The 26,661-nt window shown below is 41.9% G+C and overlaps 1 protein-coding gene across 1 annotated transcript in view; it reads right to left on the bottom strand.

Annotated features, from left to right (window-relative positions):
- Positions 1-4,779: 4,779 nt before the first annotated feature.
- Positions 4,780-26,661, bottom strand: part of arhgap35a (Rho GTPase activating protein 35a) — a 139,760-nt gene continuing 117,878 nt past the window's right edge. Inside the window, exons 5-8 of the mRNA XM_068019022.1 lie at positions 20,606-20,683; positions 19,306-19,437; positions 18,421-18,526; positions 4,780-15,199 (exon numbers count right to left, since the gene is read on the bottom strand). Coding sequence (XP_067875123.1) covers positions 14,905-15,199; positions 18,421-18,526; positions 19,306-19,437; positions 20,606-20,683 — 611 coding nt within the window. The 3' untranslated portion in view covers positions 4,780-14,904. The remainder of the gene's footprint in view (positions 15,200-18,420; positions 18,527-19,305; positions 19,438-20,605; positions 20,684-26,661) is intronic.

The following is a 26,661-nucleotide window of genomic DNA, read 5'->3' as shown; positions in this document are numbered from 1 at the left end:
TTTCATCATGAATGGCGTCGCAATTCTTGATTCTAACATTGCGACCTCAATGACATCCCCACGTTTCTTAAAGGGGCCAACATGACAAACTCAGAACCACCCTCAAAAGAGTCAGCTTTTACAGCATTTGGTGAATAAGGTGTATAACTATGACTCGAGTGTACAATCAGAGTCAAAAGGATGTGGGGTGAAATCCCACTCAAGACTTGAGCATAAAATCTAGGCTGACACTCCAGTGCAGTACTGGGTGGAGGTGCCGCCTTTCGAATGACCAGAAACCAGAGATTTAAGGCAATTGACAAAAGAACCAAATGCGACTTGAGAAAACTTCTTTTTTAGCACAGCGAGTGGTTAGGATTTAGACTGCACTGCCTGAGAGGGTATTGGAGTCAGATTCAATTGTGGATTTCAGAAGGGAATTCGATGAGCACCCAAAGAAAAAGAAATTGCAGCGTTATGGGAAAAGGGCAGGGGAGCCAGCACAGACTTGACTGGCCGAATGCCCTTCTTCTGTGCTGTAACCAATGATTTAAACTGAGGCCCCGTCTGCCCTCTCAGGTGGACCTGAAAGATCCCATGACACTATTTTGCAGAAGCGCAGGGGAGTTCTCTCCAGTGTCCTACCCAATATTTGTCCCTGGGTCATTAACATTGCAATTTGTGAGAGCTTTCTGTGTACAAATTTGCTGCCGCATTTCCTATATTACAATAGTGTCTACACTTCAAGAAGCACTTCATTGGCTGTGAAGCACTTTAGGACATCCTGAGGTTGTGAAAGGTGCTGTACAAATACAAGCTCTTTCCTTGCTCTATGTTTGGGGAGGGCAAGAGAGGAGAATCCGGTGCTGGATCACGGTAACGCTGCTGACCCTTTTAAAGAAGCTTAGAAAAGCTCAGCCTGTTCCCGGACACATACTGTCCTGCAGAGGTCACTAAATAGCAGTCACAAGAACCCTTGCTGACCTTTGCACACCCCCCCCCCACCCACTTTAGACTGGAGCTTTGAGGTCAACAGTAGCATCCCTACTGCTATCTAAGTGAGACACCAGAGATGTAAGTGAGGAAGCTCCCTAGTGTATCCTGCTCCCTCCAAAAAAGCCATCAGGGGAAACTGTAAAAGGTTTATTTTAAGAGCAGTGTACATAAATCATTACTGGTGATACAATGCAGAGTTATAAGCAGCATTTGCTGTTTTCTGGCAAAGAGAAGGAATATTAAAAGGTGGAGTTACAAAGCAATTTGGAGAAACAAAGCAACATGGAGCTGAGGGATGCTGCATGGGTTAATAATTCCCCGTGCAATGAGTTTGCGACCTTCATTGCGACTACATTGGGAGATGTTGAGCAAAGGTCAGCCGCCGCCTAGAGGGATGGCCAAAGGACATATGTTTCCCTCAACTAGGACACACCCCATATGGGAGGTTACACAGCGGCACTGGCAGGCATGTCTACGCGAGAGTAACTTGGAAGGTGGAGGAAACAATCTGGGAAACAGGTCATCCCAGGCTGCTCTCAAAATCTGAATTGTTGCAGGCTGGAAGATGGGGACTCACCCATCCTTCCTCTGGCCTGTGGGTGATTAATGACATTGAGGAGGGGAGGCAGTGTGAGGGAAGAGGGAGAACACCAGATAGAAAAGGGAGGAGCAAATTATACATTTAAAAAATCAAAAATCAATAAAGCTTTTTTATCCATGGTAGTAACATTTACGGAACCGATACTGTACACACTTAGGCAAAAGGGGAGTTGGCTCCCATTTTCCAGTTGAGGCACAACTTACTTTTTTAAAAAAAGCATTTTCGCAGAGCTTTCCAGGCAGTGGGAAATTTTAATGTGTGCTGACCATCTGCCTACTACCACTATTCTGCAGAGATGGAGCTGCAGCTCGATAATGGGAGAAGGGAAACCTGATACTGGGAAGCAGACAGCCGGAACATCAAGAACTGGAGGTGGTCATTCAGCCCCTTAAACCTGCTGTGTCACTGATCTGCACCTCAACTCCATTTACTGATCTTGGCTCCATATTCCTTGATAGGCCTATCTAACAAAAATCTCAGTTCCAACTAGCCCCCCCAGCATCCACAGCCCAAGAGAGAATTCCAGATTTCTACTACCCTTCGTTTGAAGGGGTGCTTTCTGATTTTGCTCAACAGCCAAGCTCTAATTTTATGTCCTCTCATTCCTGAAAAAATTCTCTATCTACTCTATCAAATCCTTTCAATACTTTAAACACCTCTATTAGGTCATTCCTCAAACTTCTCCACTCCAAGGGAATACAAGCTAAGCTAATGCAGCGGAGTACAGTAGCATAGTGGTTACATAACTGGACGAGTATTAGAGGGGTCTGGACTAATGATTCAGAGACAGGGGTTCAAATTAATTAAATAAATTTGGAATAAAAAGCTAGCATCAGTAATGGTGACCATGAAACTACTAGATTGCTGTAGAAAACCCATCTGATTCACTAATGTCGTTCAGGGAAAGAAATCTGCCATTCTTACCTGGTATGGCCTATATGTGACCCCAGACTCACACCAATGTAACAAACTCTCAAATGCCCTCTGAAATGGTCCAACAAACCACTTAGTTGTATTCAAATAGATGGCTCACCATCACCTTCTCAAGGGCAATAAATGCCAGTACTGGTGACATCGACATCAGATGAATAACAAACCTGTTCTCATAACTGAACACTCTAAACCCTGGGATCATTCTGGCAAATCCATACTCTACCCTCTTCCAAGGCAAAAATATTTTTCCTGAGGGGCGGGGCCCAAAACTGAACGCAGTCCTCCACAGATGTCGAAAGTAGTATTACAACAGTGACTACACAAGAAAAAAAAAAAAGAGTACTTGATTAGATGCAAACTGCCTTTGGCTGTTTAATTTTTTTTTCATAGTCTTAGCGCTGGAGACAGGGACCAGGCCAGTGGCAGGGGAGTGCATTCCCCAGAGTGAGCTGCAGCATCATCCACCTCAGACTCCAGAGAAGCCTTCAATTAGTGACTTAAATTTCTATCCTTAAGTACAGAGGTTAGTTTGTGACGAGGGAGGAAAGTGCATCCAGCACTTGGAATAAATTGGCTTATAAAATACAGACATGTGGGTGTTTTTAAATCAGTTAAGATGCCAACTGTAAACAAATTGAGCTACACAGTTCCCCCCTCAAGCATGCAAAATGAACAAGCAACAGGTGGAAAAATATTACAATTACTGTAGCTGCTTTAATCGAGGGTTGGTCTGTAGAAATATTAACGAAGCTCTAGAGACATCTAGAGTTGTGCACTAAATTACACCCCCTCTTGCTTGTTTACCACACTAGAATGAAAATGCTTCTCTGATGGGCATTATGTTCTATTCTGGAAGCGACAGGGTGAAGGTGGTAGAGACAGGGACAGAGGTGGATGGGAATAGCAACTATGCTTACCTATGGCATTGTGACTGGGATTTTGGTGAGTGATCCTTACTGTTGAAGGTCTGAGTTTAAGGTAAGGCTAGAGAAATTCTGCCTGGCAAGAAGTGTGTGGGAGGCGATCTTAGAGCTATATGTAAAGGATATAGAAAAAGGCAAATCTAGAATAGTTCACTAAAATCAATTGCAAATGGTTGACATCAATTTCAGGACTGATAACAGGAAGTTCTTCATGCCGAACAGAATTCCAAATGGAATATCTCAAGCAAAAATCCCTGGAAGCATTTAGGAAACAAATGGATGCTGCAATGGAGGGCTCTTTTCCAAATGGATGAATTAAAATGGTTTGAAAGGCCTTCCTCATCCATATTTGCGCCAATTTATTTTATACTGTGCCCACTTGAACTGCAAAAACACCTAGCAATGCAATTAGACTCTGTCCTTCCACAACCGAGTTGGACCAAGAGAATTTTGTGCTGTGCAAGATCAGGGTATAATACTGGTGGGTACAGGTCTATCACTGTATCATAATATTGGTGGATAAAAGAAAAAATTTAACAGCGCAGATGGAGTTAAAAGCCTCATCCAAAAGACAGCACCTCTGACAGCCTAGCACTCCCTCAGTAATGCATGGAGCACCAGCCTAGATTTTTGTGCTCAAGTCTCTGGAGTGGAGCTTGAGTTCACAATCCTCTGACTCAAGAGGCTACCAACTAAGCCCAGGCTGACAGTACAAGTCTTGTCACTCTATTAGCACGAGGGTACAGGTCTGCCACAACAGTACTAGTTGGTACATGTCTGTCAATTCCAGATAGAGCAATGCGAGAGGTATATCACACATTAGGTTTAGTGAGATTTGGTACAAACACTAAACCAAGGACAAAAATGGAACACCTTTGTTCACTTGAGATCTCAATCTCCTGATCTATACAACACTTCTTGAACTAATTTTATTTTGTTTATATTCACTCTACGCTGCTAAGTAGGACAAGTACCTCATTATCCAACTAACCAAAATGCATTTTGCATTTGCCACTGAAACCCATTCTACTGCACTGTCCAACATAAACCTCCTCTTCCAGTTTTCAAAATCCAAGTAGAGTTTCCTACTCTTAACTCATTTGCTCCTCAGGACCCCAAACCTATGACACTCACCACCTTCCTCAGGTCTTCTATAACCTGCAAACTTTTAAAACCCAAGTCTAGTGCCACCTAACCCACAACCTGATGGATCCCCACTTCTCATGCTCTTAACCTATGCAACATCTTATGCCACAGAACCTAAACTCTTCCAAGTTGATGGTGTGTACACAGTTAAGAAAATAAGCTAGCACTGTACAAAAGGAGGGAATAACTTCAATAAAAGCATTTTTCTTTAAAAGAATGATTTATTAACTATGATACATAGAACATATGGCTGTAAAGTTTTTACACCATTCCCATTAAGACAAATTACTTCAGCAAATACATGATTTTATGCAGGAGGGGAGATACTAGCTCACCCTCGTAGCTTAACCACATGCACTCTGGTTGAATTGGTCCTGATCACCATTCACAAATTGCTTTTTTAAAGAAAAAAACTTTAGTTTTTAAAATATTTGTTCCATTTTCTCTAAAATGAGTTTAGCCCATTGTAAGTTTCTAGGTCTCCACTGGCAGGAGATGGCATTTCTCTGATCTGCATGAAGAATTTTTTTTTTTGATATAAAGTGACCGCTGCTTCATGGCTCCTTACTGCTCTCAGTCTGGAAATAAAGGTTCAGTGGCTGCGAAAGACGTGTTGGAATCGCAAGTTCTCAACCACACAATCCCCCGACCCCAGATCTTTGACGAAGTCCGCCAGCGTGCCCTTCCAAATGGTGCGCAACCTAAATGCCAAAGCGCACAACGCAATACATTAAAATCGATTAAACCGACTTCAGCCCTCTTCAATGCGCGCATACCTTCAATGCTCCCCAAGTCTCTATGCCTGCGGCAGTCCGAGGAGGGGGAAATCAGGTCAGTGGCTTGAGAATTGCTGATTTTTAATTGCAACGTCTCTCCCCGATTTGGCTGGTGAGGGAAGTTGTTACATTTTGGATTAAGTGTCAGTCTCCCCAGTCAAACAACATTGATGAAGCCCTAACACACTAGGAATGTTTGAAGCTTAGCGTGTCTATGTGAGAGGACAAGGGCAACAAGTAGCACGTGGTTCATAGGCCCCTTTACTGTATCCATTGAACAGGCAGAGCTTCCATGGTTCAGTTGTGCGGTGCAACGGGGGCGGCGGGGGGGGGGGGGGAGAATCGAAGACGTCAAAATTCTCCCAAGGCAACTGAAAAGCTGAGGAAGTACCGTCAGGAGGAGTAGGAAGAGGCACTACATTGCAAGTTTCCAAAAAGAACAAAGTTCTCTGGCGCAGGACTCAACAGTTAAAACAACCAATTTACTTTTAATAGAATGAGAACTTGCAGTACAAATTGCTCCAAATGGGAACTACTTTAATAAATGCAACAAAAAAGGTTCTAGACACCAGTAATAAAAGATGTGAACCATTAGCCTCAAGAATACAACCAACCATTCTTTACATACAGTTACCATTTTTGTAAAAAGTAATACCTACCCAAATTGTCAGACCAATATCACATTATATATTCAATACTTGGTTTATTTTTAAAAATTCAAATAAGTGTTAATTATCATATTGAAAACATTTTACATGTGTAGCGTACCAAATAAGGGCGCAGCATTGTTCCCATTTTTTCCAGCTTACTAAACGTCGAGAAATAACTCATTGGAGTTTGAGAGATTGGGATAAGCCTTGTACAGCGTTGACTGTACAAATTCCTTTCAAAATTAAACTTCAGCAACAAGCTCTCTGCTTTAGAGTTCTAGCTTACACATTTAAACAGGTTAAAAAGAATACACAAGAGCAGTAATACAAATGAAACCAAGATAACTTGTATGGCGAACACTGCGATAAAACCTCTAGTTATAAAGCAGCCTGTTTGGCGACACCACCAGGTACACATCATTACTGCGTTTAATGCAAATAAGCCCACACCTTTTATAAATTAATAAAATTGACCTTTTCAGCATATAATTCATAAGCTGAATGTAAAATACATTTAAGAGTTTGGAACAGAAAGATTAAAAAATATTAAAATACCGTGATTGAATCAATTTGCAGATAATTTAAGTTGAAAAAAAAATTTGAGACAGCATTCCTTCACCACCTTCCCATCCTTGCTCACATGTAAACCCAATGATATTCGCAGGCCGGAAGCAGCTTTGGCAGATCTGGTGACAGTTCATGAGACTTCTTGGCATGCACTGGTGTGGGAGGCAAGCACAGTTGCTCTATTTTTAATGACAAAAATGTTCCTTTTCCAAATTTATGGGATCGCAATACAGCAGTAAGAAGTTTTATTTAAAAAGTGGAATATATATATATATATATATATATATATATATATACACACACACATATATGCCAAGAAATAGTACAGTCATGGCAAAATCACTTCACTCAACACCCCTGCTGACGTAGAGGGTGGAAACCAGCATTAAAACCAACATATTCAACAAGGTAATTGGTACTTTGGGACAGAGTAGTACTGAGTTTGTTATAAGTTTTTAAAAACTAATTGTGGCAGGTGATAGGAAAGTAAAAAAAAAAAGGGTGCATATTTACATATAGGGAGGGCAAGAATCCAAGGGACAGTGATGGGTCATTCACAAGTTTCAGCATGCTCATTACCTAAAATAAGAGCAAACTACTGTAGATACTGGAACTCTGAATTGAGAACAAAGTGCCGGAAATACTCAGCAGGTCTGGCAGCATCATCAAGGGCCACAGACCTCAACACAAATGCTGCCTGACCTACAGAGTATTTCCAGCACTTTCTGTGCTCATTACCTACTTGGGCTCTCCCTGCAGAAAGATTTTTAAAATCCTGGCACAAGAGTCAAGAGATTCAACAGCGGATGAGCTTTTCCACTCGAGTCCAATTAGCCCATGAACAAATTACAGAGATATACATTCAGTACTTCCTCGTTCTAGTTCAAAGTACAATTGGAGATTGCACGGGCGGGAAAGGGGGGGGCGGGGGGGGGGTGTAAAACAGCTGCAGAAAACTCAGCAGATTAAAGGAAAACAGATTTACACTGGGCAGGGGAGAGGGCTTTTTTATTTCAGAAAGGGAAGGAATTGAAGCATCATTTTTCCCCAAAGGTACAGGTTCAACCTTTTGAGTTGGTCCTCTGTGGAACAGCCACACTTTTAAACAAAAAGTGTGGGTTTACCAACTTACATTAGTGCATGCATGACTTGAAAACACATGCAGTGTTCATTTACGTTTTCCTCTATAGTCATCAGCACTACATAGAAAGCAAAGATAAAACGTTAAGCAGCTTACAGACCATATGTTAGAATGCAGGGTGGAGTTGAACTGGTCAGTTCAGGTGCAAACAAAAAAAGTGGCCAAAATGAGTGAGAGATTATGTTGAGTGGAAATCAACAAAAGAGCATGACCTGAGGAGAAACACAATGCAGAATGGTTGACAGAGATTGACCGTATGCTTTAAATTCGGGACCTCAACTGATTTGGTTGGGGACAGAGGAAGTATAGCAACTGAAGCAACCAATTTCTATTTTACAAACATCCCAGCTCCGCTCTATTTTCGCCCTCAATCACCTCATTACATCTCTGGTGACATCAATTATAGCTTTACCGCATAGGCACAAGGCATGGTTTTTTTAGGCAATGACTAAACATAGGAGAAACTACTTTCCTTGCCAACCACATCTGCCTCGGTTATTTAATACCCGGTGGTAGACATGCGATTTCATACCAATTGGGTGTGCATATAACTCACTTGGGAAAGGTTCAAACAAAATAAAACTAATCTTATGCAGAAACATCTTTCACACTTTGCCGGAAGCATTGCAAGCTCTGCAAATTTCAGACTTCAATAACTGATTAATTTTCTTTTTAAATACTTATTCCTTTGATCAATAAAGTAACTGTTTAGTTATTTTCAATGGGCTACATGTCCTGGGGGCATCACAGCCAAGCTTGCTTCGGTCTTTCTCCCAATGGGTGAACAAGCAGCTTCCAGCTGAGAAGAGGCAGAAACAATGGCAGAGATGTCCCTTTACCTTAGCCCTGAGGGTGTTTGGTTTTAGTACCCATTGTATGACCTCGATGAATCAGTTAACTTCTTGGTCTACATAGCTCTGTCCATCCTCACACAGTAACAAATTTATCAACTGCGCCATTTGGTAAAGCTTCATTTAACTTCCTTTGCAAGAAACAAATGACTCTCCTAATCTGCCACCAAGTATTAGTCTCTTTTCTCTCATTCCAAATGCAACACCTGTAGTTATTCTCTGTGCACTCATTTCCTATTCATTAAAGCACAGCAACTTAACATCCATAGAACTGTTTTGGACAAGAGCTGAATCTTAAATCTGCAAAGGGCAAAAAGCAGCAGTGTGGTCAAATTCCCAGAACAAACTGGATCACAAACTGGCTTGAAAAAAGGCTCCAGCCACCCAGCTCAGAACTTGATCTTTTGCATGCACAAGATGATTCACGATGAAGAAATTAAAATTGGACGATTTCCTGAGGGCAAATGAAGAACGAGAGGCATCACAAAGGAGATGGGGACTCTCCATTGGGCTCCCTACCAACTGTGGGCCCAATTGGCAGCTAGTTGCATGTGTTCCTGGGCGAGTAACAAGTAAAGGCTGAAAGACAGCGAGAGTTCTAATGCAATGTCACACGAGTCTCAGAATAGGAAAATACACATTCTATATCTGGTTCCAGCAATCCTCCTTGCCAAAAGGTGAGGCTATCAATTTAGTTTTGTACTCTGGGCTCATGAAATCAGAAACTGGGTTGAAACTGTCCTAAAGTGGAATTCTTAGTGCCAGCAGACAATTCCATCACTCTGGCCTGGCAAAGCCAGATAACAGATGAGAGGACAGTGTGCAACCCATTACACCACCTAGCCCTCCAGTACACATTTATATTCAAAAAGAACTTCTATAGTTAGAGCAAACAGAACTTACTTCATATAAAAGCCAAAATACTGCGGATGCTGGAAAATCTTTTATGTAACTTCATTTCTGTTGGTGGGGGTGCAGGGATGGAGAAGTTTGATAATTAGCGAACCATCCCTGATGCTTAGTCAGATGTCCAGAAGCATGCACAGGACAAGGTTATTTTAGGAGCAGGAAATGAAAACAGAAATGTTAAAAGGGATGGGAAGAGGCAGAGATGCTGTCAAAAGCCCTTAAAACTGACTGGGTGCACCTACTTTCATTAAAAGGAAGAAAGACATCTTATGTTTTTCAGGTAATAAAGTCAACATGATATGCATTTCACAATTACATGCACTGGGTTCCAAATTATCTTCATATTTACACAAAACTCTGCAGGTAAGCCATCTAAACACCCCAAAGCAACGCACGGAAGTACTTTCTAAGACTAATAGTCTGCATTTAAATGAGGTGGAGCTTTCTTTCCCTTCGCATCTCCCAAAAGATAAAAACTTGTTATTTAGATATAAACTTCACTTCCCATTCACAATCCTTTAGGTTCATTATCTCAGAGTCATTTGCCTCAAAGCTACACGGACTACGGTGTCAGCGTACTTGTGTGGAATGCCTTTGCCTGCAATTCCTTCCGAACATCAATCCAGTAAAGATAGAAATGTTTAATGCCTCAGTTGAAGTAACGAGCAACAGAATCTTGGATGAATGTGCTGAACATGTGTACACTAATAACAGTAATTTTAAGACCATTGAATTCTGGCTTTTAAAGAGGGGAGCGAATAATTAAAAATACTGAATTATTTTAATAATTGACCACATTGTCATCATTTTGAACAGCCTTCAGGAGGTGCTAATGCCACCACAATGGGAGGTTAAACTGCAAATTGACGCAACAGGAAATTGTGCAAAAATCCCCAAACTACAGAAGTTTAGAACACTTGGATATGATTTATTTTGACAATTACTGTAGAAATCTAAGTGCACTGATAAGATACTGGAGACATCTTTTCCATCTGCAAACTAAGCTTTTTTGCTCAGGAAGGTAGTCAATCTAAAATTGCCATTACTTTACAAATCTGGGTTCCTCTCGGATTTCAAATTATGCCTCTTCACAAAGTTCAGTGGATTTCACCACCCTGGACATATGTGTAGGGGATTAGGAGTGCAAGACTGACATGGTTTGGCTTGATTTACCTCCAAGATGATGTCTTAAATCTGCTCACTTCCCCTTCTGTCTCCTTGTCTATCCAAATGGTAACAGGTAAAATCAGGAAACTTGCCATGTTGTAAAGCCCAGATTTATTCCACAATTCTATCAATTCAAGACACAAGAACATGAGCTAACTCACAACAGCACAGTGAGAAATTTCTGTAGTTTGACTAACTTATCAGGAGGAAAAACAGACACGATGATTATCGCAGCTTTTAACATGGTCCCAGAATACTGGCACCATCACAAAGTGATTTCATCACGTCTACATAGCAGGAATTAGTAAGATGCAGTTTACTGGCTGAGCAATGCTCCATATAAATGGATGTTTGCTGGGTTGTGGAAACAAGCGAGAGACACAAAGTCAGCAGCTCTCCTCCATGGATGTACCTGCCGAGGACCAGAGATTCCCATCGCTACATGGTTTTCCCCATAATGATCCATTTCTGAAGTCGCAGCAAGGAGAGGGGTGGAAGGAACATATTTAGGATTCAATTTAAAGATCAATTTCCCATTCCCACCTGAAGATAGATTTGTAAAATGGCACCATAAGCCTTCTGAATTGTGGGTTAAAACTGGATTAAACTGAATTATGTAAAAAGTGACATCCAAAATAAAAGGTTCCCGATAAACCAATCTTTTGCCAATGTCTGTAGTCCTGGGTTGACACTTACAACTGTTTACTTATGCTTTGCACACTGAACGTCATCTTTTCTCCATATGGAAAGGGGGGAAAAAATGGTATAGCAAACCATCAGCCTCTTTCTTCACTGATGTACAGTTGAATGAATTGCCATGTGTGCAGGGGAAGACAGGAACCCAAGATTTAGCTCTTGATGCATGTCAGCTCCTATTGGTATGATTTGTTTTGTGAAGACAGTTGCAACAGTTTATTGAAATATTAATTTTACCTTCCAAACTGGCTTTGCTGGCTAAGTCTTCAGATTATTAATATGGTTTAACTTTAGACCCACAAAAGCACAATTTTGCTTGGAACTGATTTCACCCAATTTTCAAAATCAAGTTCAGAGGGAGATAAACATAGAAAATTAGATGGCCTAATCATCCTCAAAAGGTAACTTATCCGTCCTTCATCCTTTAAGAAAGCATCACCCAACTAGAAAAGGAATTAATGCAAAATGCTGTGTACAAGATGCAGTACAAGACTAACCAGCTATGCAGCAGTAAAACAAATTTGTCAAGCTCAATTTTCAGAAGGTAAATTTCCATCAGCCGGCCTGGTTTCTGCTGCTAAAAGATTTGCCGGCTATCAGTTGTGTGAAGTGCTGCAGTTTTAGATATGACCGTACTGAACAAGTTGATAAGTAGCCCATATTTAATATTGGACTGTGGTCCCTGTCACTCATTTGCCGCACCAGATTCTAATTCAGAAATGGATGAGTTAGGGATGGAAAATGTCACCCACACAAAAGCGACCATTTTGAAAAGCACAATTTCAAAGCTAAGTTAGGCCTTGCAGATGACCAAAGAAGCCAAAATTACCAGCACAGTTTTTTAAACCTGCACAAAAAAGTATCATTGTTTAATGTTGTGCCATCTGTCAGCTCCTAGTAAAAGATGGGTCCAAGACTTCACTGTAATCAGATCAGTCACTGTGTAGTGCTACGCATTCCAATCACTCAAATGACATCAGTTGTTAGAATACAAACAAGGTTGCCGAATGCAAAAATATTTTCCTCTCCGCACAATTCTAAAACACACTGCAAATTGTATCAGAGTAAAATTTAATTTTTTCCCCAAGAAACAGTGTTTCATTAACTTGGAAAATCAGGGATCAATTAGCAACTCTCAATGGCTATACGACTCAACCCTCCCCACTATCCACCAGCCATAACGACCATACCTGGGAGACAAGGACTGTGCCAATACATTGTAAAAGATTTTGACATAGAATCAGAACAATCTATTCTCAAACATTCAGATATACATTTGCAGAAAAAAAAATCTAACATTGAATGATAGATCAGCATCTCATACGGAAACAATGGATCACTGGGTTGTCCACTTCACATTTTGCCCAGCCAATATGCACAACATTTGACTAGCTACAAAAAGAATCACACACACAAACACGTAACATTTTAGTGTTTGTTCAGTTATTGGAGAGACCATAATTGTACGTACCATACCCAAACTGGCAGAGCTTGATACTTAGATCGACTTAGTGTTTTAAAATAGATTTGCTGGCACAGCCCTATGAGGGAAAACAGAGATGCTGAGAACACACTAGCCAGGTAATGATGAATTTGCCTCCTGATCTTGAAGCACATGATTTGCTACAAACTCTAGACAGGTGCTTAACAGTTCAAAGAACAAATCACTAAAAATTATGGTAGTGTTAATGATCAACGGCATACTTCATAGCTACTGCTACTCAGCTCATTAAATGGTGAATTCTTTCATTTGTAGTGTCATGTGTAGTGTTGGTTCCCACACATGGGGCTGTGGCATTTGAATTTTAGGATTTAAAAAACACAAAATATATATGTTTTAAGAGGACCCCTTATGTAGCCTTCACACTGAGCCTTGAAAGTGAACTGGTTCAGGTCTGGAGTTGCTTGGACATCAAGTTGTAAACGTTCATGTTTTTGATTCGCTTCCACCCCCCCTCCCCATCTCCTTTAGGCACTGACTGGTGCTGAGGTATGATTTCTTGGGCAGTGGCCATCGTCCAATATCTCGCCAAAGTGGCCATTCTTCAAGCTTCGGCCCAGTGAGGCTATTCAAGCACAGTGGCCATCACAGCTATGACCAACAGAGTCCATGTATACTATCTTTTCTAGCAGAGGTCAGTGGTTAGAAGTGTCTTTTGACACATCAGAAGTGCCACTCCCCAGGATGGTTATAAAACATTAAGTAATGAACCATGCATGTGCTAACATGCCACACAAGCATTTTAATTAATTATTTTTTAAAAATCCACTTCAGAGGAAGCCACATCCTAAACCACCTTAACTACTGCCAGGACAGATGCGAGGCACCAGCCAAGATATATTTATTTGCTGTGCAACTTCACGGGGGGACCCTCCAACCATTTAAATTGATGGGAAAGTTTGACATGGGTTGACTGACATTTTTAGTTGGCAATAAGTTTTCCTTGTATCGAGGTGCGCCTATTTGGCACTATACACAAAGGAGCAAGTCTGGCCATTGTGTCATGAAGAATAAGAGGGGCCAACAAATGTGGTCCTGAAGACAGAACTGGTGTGGATGGAGAAGGCAAAATCCTTCCCCACCCACAAAAAAAAAGTCAATGGCAAAATGATCCAGAACAGCTTCAATCGAATTCAGATGGGGACCGAATTAGGCATTTGCTAACCAGAACAGATCAAGCTAGTGAGAACAAGGCAAAAGAGGCTCAAAAGGTTCCACAGACATCAGCGATAGAAGCTGCATCGATATTGGGAAAATCAGCATTAAATCTCCTTTTGCACAAAAGCACTTTCATGCAGCTGCTCACATCATTGTTATACAGACAAATCTCTTTACTACAAGCTCTACAGAACCTTAGGACACACAGTTCTTATCATAAATTCATTTAGTGTGTTTTCCTTAAAACAAATGCCCTAAGGTTAGAATGGCTTCCCAATGAACCATCTTTGCAAATGCACATCAACATGCTGGGCTTGGTCATTCCACCTAGGAAAACTGCTTGTGTTCACACCCCGCATTCACACATATTTGTGCGAGGTCCGCTGTGAATTCTCACAGTCCATGTGAAATTCGTGTTCGTTTTTAATAAAGGTTAAAATAGCAGCACGTGATCTCAAAAACAATTCTCTAAGAGTTGGCACTACCCAAAATTAAAAAAAGCAACTTTCTATATTGGCTTAGAAGGGAAGAAGATTTAAATTAAGTAAGCAGTAGAGTTTGTCTGTATAATTAACTGTTTAAACGTTGTGCATTTTGAGAAACACTCTGTTGCAGAACCTGTGCTATTTGTCTATTTCACAGAGCCCACTTATGAAGTCATGGGCTGCTTCTTTTGCAGTCAGTATTTTCTTTCAAACTGCAGTGTTTGGGTGTTTAACCAATTTCCTTAGTGCCATGTCACTTGTTATAACTATGATTACACTGCTCTGTACAACAGAAAGGGGTTCCATAACCCAAGGCAGTTTTGAAAATAACCCAGTTACAATATCTGGTATGTTTAAAACCCAATTCACAGTTTACTTGGCTGTTCCGTCTGCAGCTGTGTTCACAAAGGTTGCTGAAGTGGCCTCTAAGGTGTCGGAGGAGGCGACTGTGGTGGTGAGGGGATCATTGTTACCGGTGACGGGCACTGAAGGGCAGTGTTCGACGTTGGGGAACTGGGAACGGCACTAATCAGTTCCACAATTGGCCTGTCATAAAAGAAGAAAGGGCACTGCTGAATGAAGAGCTCGATGATAGTCTGGTACGTCCTGGTAGCTGTCAGCGCATCCATGGTCTGAAAGTCGGGCCTCATGAGCGTGGGCCAGAAACAGATGGAGAGGTTCTCACTGTTCATCAGATTCAACTTGCAGTTCTGACTGACCCTGAAATGAAACAGTACCCGGTTATCTATACATAATTTGAATAGAGGTAGCAGAAAGAGAAACATTCTGCTGCTCCTTGTTGAAAACAGCCTTCCTGCGTCTTACGTCACGACCTGCTTGATAGTGGAGGAGTACTCTCCCTCCAACGCCCTTTCCCTCGCTACCACAAACACACCTAGTTTCCTCTCCCAACACCATTTGGAACAGAAATGAACAAAGAACAGTACAACACAGCACAGGAACAGGCCATTCGGCCCTCCAAGCGAGCGCCGATCTTGATGCCTGCCGAAACTAAAACCTTCTGCACTTCCGGGGTCCGTATCCCTCTATTCCCATCCTATTCATGTATTTGCCAAGATGCCTCCTAAACGTCTCTAAGGTACCTGCTTCCACCACCTCCCCCGGCAACAAGTTCCAGGCACTCACCACCCTCTGTGTAAAGAACTTGCCTCGCAACATCCCCTCTAAACTTTGCCCCTCTCACCTTAAACCTATGTCCCCTAGTAACTGACTCTTTCACCCTGGGAAAAAGCTCTGACTATCCACTCTGTCCATGCCGCTCATAACTTTGTAAACCTCTATCATGTCGCCCCTCCACCTCCATCGTTCCAGTGAAAACAATCAGAGTTGATCCAACCTCTTCTCATAGCTAATGCCCTCCAGACCAGGCAACATCCTGGTAAACCTCCTCTGTACCCTCTCCAAAGCCTCCACATCCTTCTGGTAGTGTGGCAACCAGAATTGCACGCAATATTCTAAGTGTGGCCTAACTAAAATTCTGTACAGCTGCAGCATGACTTGCCCATTTTTATACTCTATGCCCCGACCGATGAAGGCAAGTATGCCGTATGCCTTCTTGACTACCTTATCCACCTGCGTTGCCACTTTGTGACCTGTGGACCTGTACGCCCAGATCTCTCTGCCTGTCAATACTCCTAAGGGTTCTGCCATTTACTGTATACTTCCCACCTGCATTAGACCTTCCAAAATGCATTACCTCACATTTGTCCGGATTAAACTCCATCTGCCATTTCTCCGCCCAAGTCTCCAACCGATCTATATCCTGCTGTATCCTCTGACAATCCTCATCACTGTCCGCAACTCCACCAACCTTTGCGTCGTCCACAAACTTACTAATCAGACCAGCTCCATTTTCCTCCAAATCATTTATATATACTACAAACAGCAAAAGTCCCAGCACTGGTCCCTGCAGAACACCACTAGTCACATCCCTCCATTCAGAAAAGCACCCTTCCACTGCTACCCTCTGTCTTCTATGACAGAGCCAGTTCTGTATCCATCTTGCCAGCTCCCCTCTGATCCCATGTGACTTCACCTTTTGTATCAGTTGGCCATGAGGGACCTTGTCCACCAATCCACCTGGCAAGAAATTGAAAATACTAGAAATATGCAGATCAATCACCATCTAAAACACAAGGGTTAACATTTCAGGGTAACCCTTCTTCAAAAGCATGAAATGAAAGACTGCACCCTTTTTTCACTGTCCGATCAACACTGATGAGCACTTGACATTTTTTTAAAAAGCAAAATCATATCTGTAACAAGGAGGTCCTCTTTTCCCTCCCCACTGGTGACTCCCAATTAAAATAAATATTGCTGTGATTAAGGCAAAAATCACAGCCCAACCTTCATCATGTCAAGATTCATACAAACTTGCTATTTTTGCAATAGCAATACTGCATTCTAATGCAAAACAGTAGCCTTGTCACCCTAAAAGTTGGTTGGGGAGAGGGGAAAGAGGAAAAAAACCCAGCTTGGAACCCCTCCTGATTGCTATGTATTGACCCTGGTGGAAGGCACATGCACCTGGGCACAAGTCAGCAAGAGCAATAGGTATTTGAACAGAAGGGTCCTACAGCAAGATGCCCGAGTGATTTTGTTGCTTGAAAAATACTTGTACAACAGTGATACTGCAGACCTCAGTCAGAAAAATAACCACGTTTCCCAGCTGTTCAATCAGCTGTGTGCATTGTTAAGGAAATAATATACATACCTGGTTTGTTGTATTGGGCAACAATCATACTTTTCCCAACATTTTCAGTGCAGTGGAATCTCTATTATGGGGGGCATGGTTGTGTAGTGTTGTTGGTCCTAATAGATTGTGAGTTGCAGCCATACCGAGGCAAGTTATTGAAAGTGAATTCAACAAATGTAGAACCAAAAGAGATGGCCACTAAAGCTGCCACATGGTTGTAAAAACCTAACTGATTCATTCAGAACAGGGAACCTGCCAGCTTGACCTACGCACGATGGCTCAGCATTCCCCAAAATGGCAGAGCTAATCAAGTAACAAACCACCTCAACTCAGGCAAAAAAAAATGTAGCCTTTCCAGCATCACCCACATCCCATGAACAAAATCACCCCCTTCCCATCCCACTCAACCAAGGGTCCTCAGGTTTTGGGCCTACACAGATTGTACAGAAATAACTTGGCACAAAAATGAGGACAAACAAAATACAAAATATCACAAGTTAAATTTAATTTTTCTTGGATCATGAGGTTAATGTACATCAGTCATGAGAACGTGCTACTGTATCAAGTGGTATCATACAAGGTTTTATCCTGTGAAAATTCTGATGGATAATCAAGCACACACTTATTTGGAGTGCAGATAATGGAGGTTGCACTATGCTTAAGTGTATGTAAATCTTTGACAAAAGTTTCATTTCTACGGACAACTCATATTCTAACACAGTAGCACGGGGATTTTGGGATATATGCTGTTTCTGTACTGACGCCCAACACTCGCTTTAAATTCCTGTGCGTACACTTTCAATGCAGGTTTTGAAACAGGTTAATGCTTGCACACAGGAATTTAATCTGACCTTGTTAAACACCCGTACAGGATCAGGTTAGGAAAGCATATCCCGATAGCTCCAACAGAAAAATCAAAAATCAGTGCCTGTATTTTCATCTCTATGGTGCTTTAGCGGAGAGAGATTGGAGTGGCAGCACAGGCAGGACTATATAGGGCAATTTTACATCACATATACCTGAGAGGGCAAGGCTTTAAATCCCTACAGAGATCCATTATTTTTCTTTGCCTTAAAATGATTTATATCGTTGGAGACAAAACCATGTCTTTCAGCAATTTGATATTGGTTTATGATATCTTCTGCACCATTAAATAGCCAGCCCAATTAATAATCACCATCTTAATACATGACGGTCTTACTGCATGCATCAAGCAATTACTTACTTGTTTAAGTGGGTGATGACATATTTGAAGAGCTCATAATTCTCTTTCGGAAACTTCTTCAACACATCCTTAAGTGCATTCAGCTTCAGCTCCTTATCAGGCTGTTCTGAGGGAAGAAAAATGAATAATTTAATGCAGGCAGCATGCGGCTCAGCACAATGTGCTGTGTTAGAGTGGTAGCATTTGGATTCATGCCCATTGCACCAAAATGGAGATCCTGGTCCCTACAGTGAAGTGGTGACACGTGGAGGCTCATTTGTTTCTCGTATCTGGGCATTGGGGTGGAAGGAAGAGGGAGAAGAGAAGTGAAGTTGTATGGAGAATCTCACCACCTCCAATTGTGCACAAGGTAAAGAAAAGCACCTGGTACAGTACTAAATCAAAGGGAGCAGGTGATCATAAATTTGATTCCTGGTCTGAGTTGAATTGGTGGATTTCAACTGAAAATGGTGGTTGGTGCTTGAAAACCCATTCTTGAGCAGATTGCCGGGGGGGGGGGGGGGGGGGGAGAGGGGGGGGGGGGGGAGGGGGAGGGGGGGATTGGGTGCGAAGGGAAGTATCAGCAAGGTCTCCAACTCCTAGATGTCATCGAGTGACTGGAAAGTGGATGTGCACAGACGTCAGATGAGAGCAGAATTGGGTCAAAAAGGTTGCTGACCCTGGTTGTACTCCAACATCATAAATGCACATTTGGGCAAGGTACTGGAGGGTTGCCAATGGCTATTTATGGGATGCTGCATGTGAAAATTGGTTGCCATGTTTGCCTACCTAACAGCGACGGCCCTTCAAAAATAACCCATTAGTTATATCTTTGGAATGTTCTGAAAGATGCTATACAAAGGCATTATCTTTCTACCGCAGACTTTGTTCTGGTCTGGTACTTACTGCTGACATCCACCAGTTCGACCTGGGCATTATATGGGACCAGTGGCTCAGGAAGTTCCGAGAAGAAGCTTTTCATTGCTCCAGCTACAGTATTCACCGCAAAATCCTTCTCCTGCAGAATGATGCTGTGGTCTGCAAACAGAAACAAAATATTACAAATTAGAAATGAGAATGATGTTTATGTTTAATAATATGACCCTAAAATAAATATTTTTTTAAAAAATCCCTCAATCTAAATCAATACCTCACAAAACTGGTGATTGAGTAAACGTGTCACAAAAAGTACCCTTCCAAAAATACCTTAAAAGCAGTCTTCAGGAATGACTAGGCCTGTGCACCTTAGCCAAAAAGACCAAGGGAGTCTTGGGTTTGAACACTGGTCATTGCTGAGCAAATGGTCAGCCAGGACAGTAATTGGGGAGACACAATTAACTTAAGCGTCAAAGAAAGCGGGCGTTTGAACTTTAGGCATGGACAATATTCGGCGTGGCAGTGTATCCTACCCCCTCGCCCTTACCACCACCAAGTTCAGATAACCTGCCAACAGAGACTCAACTGTCTTGCTAAATGCAGGAACAATAGCCACAAGGGAGAGAGAAAGATCGAAGGGCTAGCAGCATCCATGTACCCATAACTTAGCAGAAGAGGGAGAAAAATAGGGTGGTGAAGCAGGAAAAAGACAAGTGCAAATTTACTGTAAATAATTTTGATCTGGCACATACAACAGTGCATTCATATGCAAATTTCATTCACTTTTTTTCCCTGCAGTATATCTATATATTTTATTTACACACATCGTAAGGGAACCCCATAGTGACACTACAATATTTTTCTGCATGTTGTTTCAGTATCCAGCATTCCCATGAACAGATACAGCATTGGTGACACAGAGAACTAAACTGGTTCTTACTCTGCCAAACTAACTCTAATCTTAGAAGAATAACAGTCTCGAAGAAGTGGACTGAATCTACCCCAAAGATAGGTTCATTACCGTGAGTGGATAGGCAAATCAAACCGGTTCCTGGGAAGGAAAGGAAAGTGTGCAAATCCACAATACCATCTAGCCACTACCAGCCAGAGACGCACACACCTGTGTCCTCCGAGACAGAACCGACAAAGAGAAATGCTCCCCCCTTCCCGAGACACAGGCACCCACCACTCCCACCACCCCCAAACCGAGACACACACTTGCACCCACCCCACTGAGACAGACGCAGACTCCCCGAGACAGGCAGATAGGCAATTAAGTTACTAATACCAGTCAATAGTTTATCAAACACTTTTTTTTTTTTGCACTTACCTTGATCAAATTGCCTCTGGAGACTTTCCATCTCTGACTTGTTCCCACTAACACGGTAAAGCCCCTCTGTGCCCAGACCTTTAAAGACAGAGAAATTTATTCTTTCCTGAGCTTTATAAATCAAGGTATACAGTACAAAAACAAGCAAGTTATTATAAACCTTTATAAAATATTGGTTTGGCCTCAATTGGTATACTGCGCCCAATTCTGGGCACCAACTGCACTTTAGGAAGGATGTGAAGGCTTTAGAGAGGGTGCAGAAAAGATTTACAAGAATGATTGCAGGGATAAGGGATGTCAGTTATGAGGACAGACTGGAGAAGCTGGGGCTGTTCTCCATACAGAAGAGAAGGTTAAGGAGAGATTTGGTAGAAGTGTTCAAAATCATGACGGGTCTGGATAGAGTAGACAGGGAGAAACCGTTCCCATTGGCGGAAGGGTTGAGAACCAGAAAAGACAGATTTAAGGTGGTTAGGAAAAGAAACAAACACGATGAGAATTTCTTTTTTTTTTACATAGAGTGTGGTTAGGTTTTGTAATGCACTGCCTTGTGTGTGGTGGAAACAGATTCAATTGTGGCTTTCAAAAGGCAACTGGTTAAGCACCTGAAGATAACAAATTTGTAGGATTACTGGGAAAGGGTAGGGGAGTGGGAACAGCTAAATTGCTCTTGCAGACAGCCAGTGCAGACTCAACGCGCTGAATGGCCTCCTTCTGTGCTGTCATCATTCTATGCTTCTATATGTCTGCTTAAGCTTCACATACTGAATTTACTGTGCAGATTTTACAAACTCCTCCAATGGGGGCAAATCATTGATACCCAAATAAACACTCGAGTCTGGCATAGCTGCATCAAAGAATCAAAAACAAACTGAATAATCACACGGGTGAGGCCACAATTGCTCAAGTCAGTGTTTTTACTTCTGTTCACGTATTTCGGGACCTTGCTGGAAGCTATACATGTATACTGATAACAGTGTGGGCAGAATCAGATTTGCCAGTGATGGCCCCCTGCCAGTCAACACTCAGATGAATTATTAGGTGACACCTGATAGGCAGGAAAAAATAAATAAATCTCCAGTCTAAATTATCAACAGCAAAGGACTCTTAGTAGAAAGATTCATAAGCTTGGTACAATACCAGACAGATATATTCATTTTATTAGCCATTTGAGAAATTGCAACAGTTAAAACACCGTATCTGAAAGAGCAGGAAGTATATAATTTTAAAAACAGATTCAGGTCTCAGTTTAGTGCTGATTAAAAAGACAAAGTCCAGCACTGGGGAAGTGAAATATATTTTTTGGGCAATAAAATTGTAGATTTGCAATTAATCCAAAAACACACAAAGTATTATGAACACACTCTTTCAATCAACATCAGTACTCCCAGACCAGGTGCAACACAGATGGAATACAGATCACAACTCCTTCTACCAGTGCTACTCAACTGAGCCCGTAGGAAGTAATTGCAATAAGCTTCCTCTTCACCTCTAGGCTTCTACTCATAACTTGCCCAGCTGTGAGATAGCGCCAGAGTATGATTCAGCACTACTCAAGCTCTCCAAAGAAAGAAAACAGGGAACTCTATTACATGGGGCTTTCCCAGCACAGAGACAACAATTTATTTGACTATTAAGACTATAAGACCTATTAGCCAAATGGACTTATTGATTCAGTGGTCCATTATTTCTTTCCTGAAGTGTCTGATCATTGTGTGATGGGACTTTTGAGCATGGCCTCAAGCAAACACTTTTTAATCTCAACAAGTTGGTGAACTAACTTTTCTCTATAAATGAACATATTAGGAGCAGGAGTAGGCCACTCGGCCTCGAGACTGCTCCACCATTCAATAAGATCATAGCTCATCTGATTGTAATCTCGACTCCACATTCCCGCTTACCCCCGATAACCTTTCATCCCCTTGCTGATCAAGGATCTATTTCTGTCTTAAAAATAGTAACTGTTTCATGAAGGACTCCCAAAGCCAGGAATAGTAGAAGCTGCTTTAAAACTGTTCTGCTAATTTGAACTGGAGACTTAAATCAGTCTTCTGCAGCCTGGGAGGGACCTGGGCCTATGAAAAATGGATTTTACAGGAGCTAGGTCACAGGAACCAGGTTTCCAGAATCTGAACTAGCAAAGAAAAGCAGTTCAACACAAACTGGATCTACAATGAGCAGTAATGTGCTATAATCCCCTTACATCAAAAGATTACCCCTGCCCAACTGCACTATCAGGGCAGTTCCATTTCCAAAACCAGACATCCAGTGGCCTTTGCGAAAGACTGCCAATTTAGTAAACAATTACATGCCATTTTGTGCTCTGAAACCCCACCCATAAAGGTACTGGGGTTGCATGTGCCTCATTCGTTATATGTAGGATCATTACCACTAATCATTTTCTGAACAGACTGGGTTAGAATCATAGAATGGTTACAGCACGGAGGTCATTTGGCCCGTCGTGCCTGTGCCAATTGTCCGCACGAGCAACTCAGCTAGTCCCACTCCCCCTCCTTTTCCCCGTAGCCCTAAACACATTTACTAATAGGGCATAGAGCATGCATTTAATCTCAGCTTTATTACTACAGAAATCAGCTAAGACTTTGGTTCACTTAATGCCATTAGCTCGTGCAGAAGCGTACTTGAATCCTGTGCAAAGGGTTTAATCTGGATTCCTAGTCCCACTCGTTTTGCAACCTTGGGTCATCCTGATAGGTCATTTCTGAAAGCTCATGTAGCTCAGATGGAGTCACTGGCAAAGTCCAAGAATTATAAATGGTTTCTTTCGGAAGGCCTGCTAACAAGCGTGCAGTTCATAAAAGGGAAGCAACTTCTATTGATTCAGTTTTGGGGAAGTAAATTAGGAATCAGGAGGGTGAAACTAAATAAAGGGATCTAGAGTTTACGATCATTCTTCTGTACTGGCCAGGGCACAAACTTGCATTAAATTGAGAGGCGAATGCAGCTTTTAGTTTCTTGTACTTTACATCTCGATTGCTGCTCGAAATTGAATACTTAGCAATATAGAACAATGCTGGCAATTTACAGATCAAGCATGAAAAAGTATAGAAGAACATAACAGGTGTAAATCATTGCAAACCTGGATATGATTCCTGGGGTAAAAAAATACTTAGCTGAGCGGAATTCCGATTGAATAGTTGAAGAGGAAAGCAAGATAGACAAATATTTAAGACATGAGCAAATAAGCGTCTTTATTAGAAAGGTTACTTCTGTAGCCTCACTTGATAAGCCCAGGTGTGCTACTGAACCATAAAGACCAAAGAACTGAGATTCTATCCCTGATCTCTGCTGAGATCGAATCTCAATGTAGGCAACAGAAGGGTTCAACTCATTGACCCAAAGAATCCAGGTAAAAGTCAGCTTGAACTCCTGTCCCTGATCATCATCCAGTGCAATTACGGATGAGGATACCAATTGGCTTGGCAGAAGTGGGTTCAATTCCACCAAGGTCAAATAACCTGCTGACATTGTATGATTCTCAGGACAAATGACCATTTGTGTATGATATTGATGGGTTGCTGACATCTGTAGAATTTTACCCCAATAAGTCATTTCCTTTACGAGAGGATTGGAGAAAATCAGATTGACAATTTTCCCCCACCAACCCCACACATAAAGTTATTCAAGCTCATGCATACAGGGTACCTGAACTAGATGGAGGCAAGGGAAGAATTCAACATAAACAGACCAGCGCATTACAAAGCTGCGACACAACAGAAGGCTTTTTAATCAAGAAGTCATAAACAGAGAAATGCTTGAGCACTGAAGATCATGTTACAGCCTCCAAACTCTATCCAAACCAGCTATTACTTTTTTTTTTTAAATGATGCAAATGAACAAACCTCTTGGGCTGGTTTCCTTCCGCGCAGCTGCCAAGTTGTGCAGTTGTTCTGCAGGGGCTGCGACGTAAACACTCGCAGTGGGACACATCACGAGGAGGAAAAAGGGACAATTCCTCCCCCCCACCACACCAACCTCAATTATATTCCCAGGATATTTTTTTGCATCAAGATCAGCTTGTAGCAGGACTAAAACAGAAATCTGACTGTATGACAGATTTTCTTTTCTGTTTAGATTCCAACAGAACCAGAAATGTTTCTCTGACCCACATCTCTCATTTTGCATAAGTGAAAACATACTTTTTTAATTGGCTTCAGGTCATAACAGGAAGAGATGGAAAAAAACTCAAGTTGGCTGGTTAGATTTTACATAACAAAGTGGAAGCCATACAATACAAACCTCAAGGCACATTTCAAATTTTATTGAGAATATCTGTGCAGCATATAAAATTTACTTTACTAAAACCAACACCCAGCTCTAAGAGACATGTGATTAAACGGAGATCATTTGGTTGGGGGGGGGGGGGGGGAGGGTGCCAACTGAAGCAGAATGGTATTTTATGTCCCTATTCCTCAAGATACTGCAGGGAGTTCTTGCATTAGTGTTGAATACTTCCCATCATCTTTCAGATAGTGATGAGAAGCATTTGGATTATTCTTTTAACATCTTCTTGCCTCCAAACCCATGCATCTTTCCTGCAATTCTGGGGTTGACTCTCGACATTCAGGTTTCCATCCCTGTCACAGTGCTAAAACTGCCCTAATCAAAGTTACAAATGGATACCTCTGTGACTGTGATGCATTATCATCCACCCCCAATTCCTCTGCACTCTTTTATAAAGTTATCATCGTCCTCAAACATCTTTTCTACATTGTCCAGTAAATGGAATTGCCCTCGCTCGACTCCATTACCACCTGTTGGAGCAGGTAACTAGAGCATCCCCAGCAATGGTTTCTCCTCCCGCCCCTTTGTTGTTACTTCCAGGATCCAAAGATCTGCCGAGAGCCCTCTCCTTCCTCATCTATGTTTTTGACATAATCTGTAAACATGGGTCAGCTTTGACATATACACTGAACACCCAGCAACTGTAGATACTGCTACTAATAGTGGAGCCATGGACAGGTGGCATAATTATGGATGATTTGGTGTACATAAAAGTACAGCAAGGAGGGTGCTGCTCTTCTATTACACTCAGGGTGCCAGACGGACCATGGCTTATGGATCTGGACTAACTGCAATCCAAGTAAACATGTCAGATTTCCTAAAGTAGCTGCAGGGTGACCTAATTTGAAGAAAGTCATCTTTTCCATGGCTGGCAAATCTGACAAGTTTACTTTATGTTCAGTGTTGGCTGGAGAGATCCACGTCAGGAAATGTACAAAATAACTGAAAGTGTACCAATGTAACCTGGAAGCTCGAGCTCCAATAGTCTTGAAAATGCATAGCAAAGCGTGAAGTATTAACCAGCACATTATATATGGGCGGCAGAGTGGTTAGCACCGCAGCCTCACAGCTCCAGGGACCCGGGTTCGATTCTGGGTACTGCCTGTATGGAGTTTGCAAGTTCTCCCTGTGTCTGCGTGGGTTTTCCCCGGGTGCTCCGGATTCCTCCCACAGCCAAAGACTTGCAGGTGATAGGTAAATTGGCCATTGTAAATTGCCCCTAGTGTAGGTAGGTGATAGGGAATAAGTGATTACTGTAGGGTTAGTATAAATGGGTGGTTGTTGGTCGGCACAGACTCGGTGGGCCAAAGGGCCTGTTTCAGTGCTGTATCTCTAAATAAAAAAAAATAAAATATATTTATGCTAGTGCATTAAGGGATGCTCATCAAGATTTGAATATTGGGACAGTTGCATTCTACATCTGGTTATACTGTACTTGGCCAAGGAGTGCTTGATATTTGAACTGGGTGCTGAAGGTAAGGAGTAAATTCTATTCTTTTGCAGTGACATTCCTTCTGTTGTGCACAGTATTTCCCCAACAGAGAAAAATGTGCAAAAAGTGTATTTATTTGTAATGCATTTAGGAGATTGGATGTGTCCTGTAAATAAAGGTGAAGATAAGATCCTGAAATGGCTCCATTATACTTGAAGAGATTGTTGCCGGTTTTTGCACAGACCTTTCAGCACACTATGCTGCCATCCATCGTTCTGTGCTGGCCATCAAGCACCTATCCATTCTAATCTCATTTTCC

The sequence above is a fragment of the Heterodontus francisci genome, chromosome 40 (genome assembly GCF_036365525.1).
Source record: "Heterodontus francisci isolate sHetFra1 chromosome 40, sHetFra1.hap1, whole genome shotgun sequence".
Lineage (NCBI taxonomy): Eukaryota > Metazoa > Chordata > Chondrichthyes > Heterodontiformes > Heterodontidae > Heterodontus > Heterodontus francisci.
This window is presented reverse-complemented; position numbering and strand designations above follow the sequence as displayed.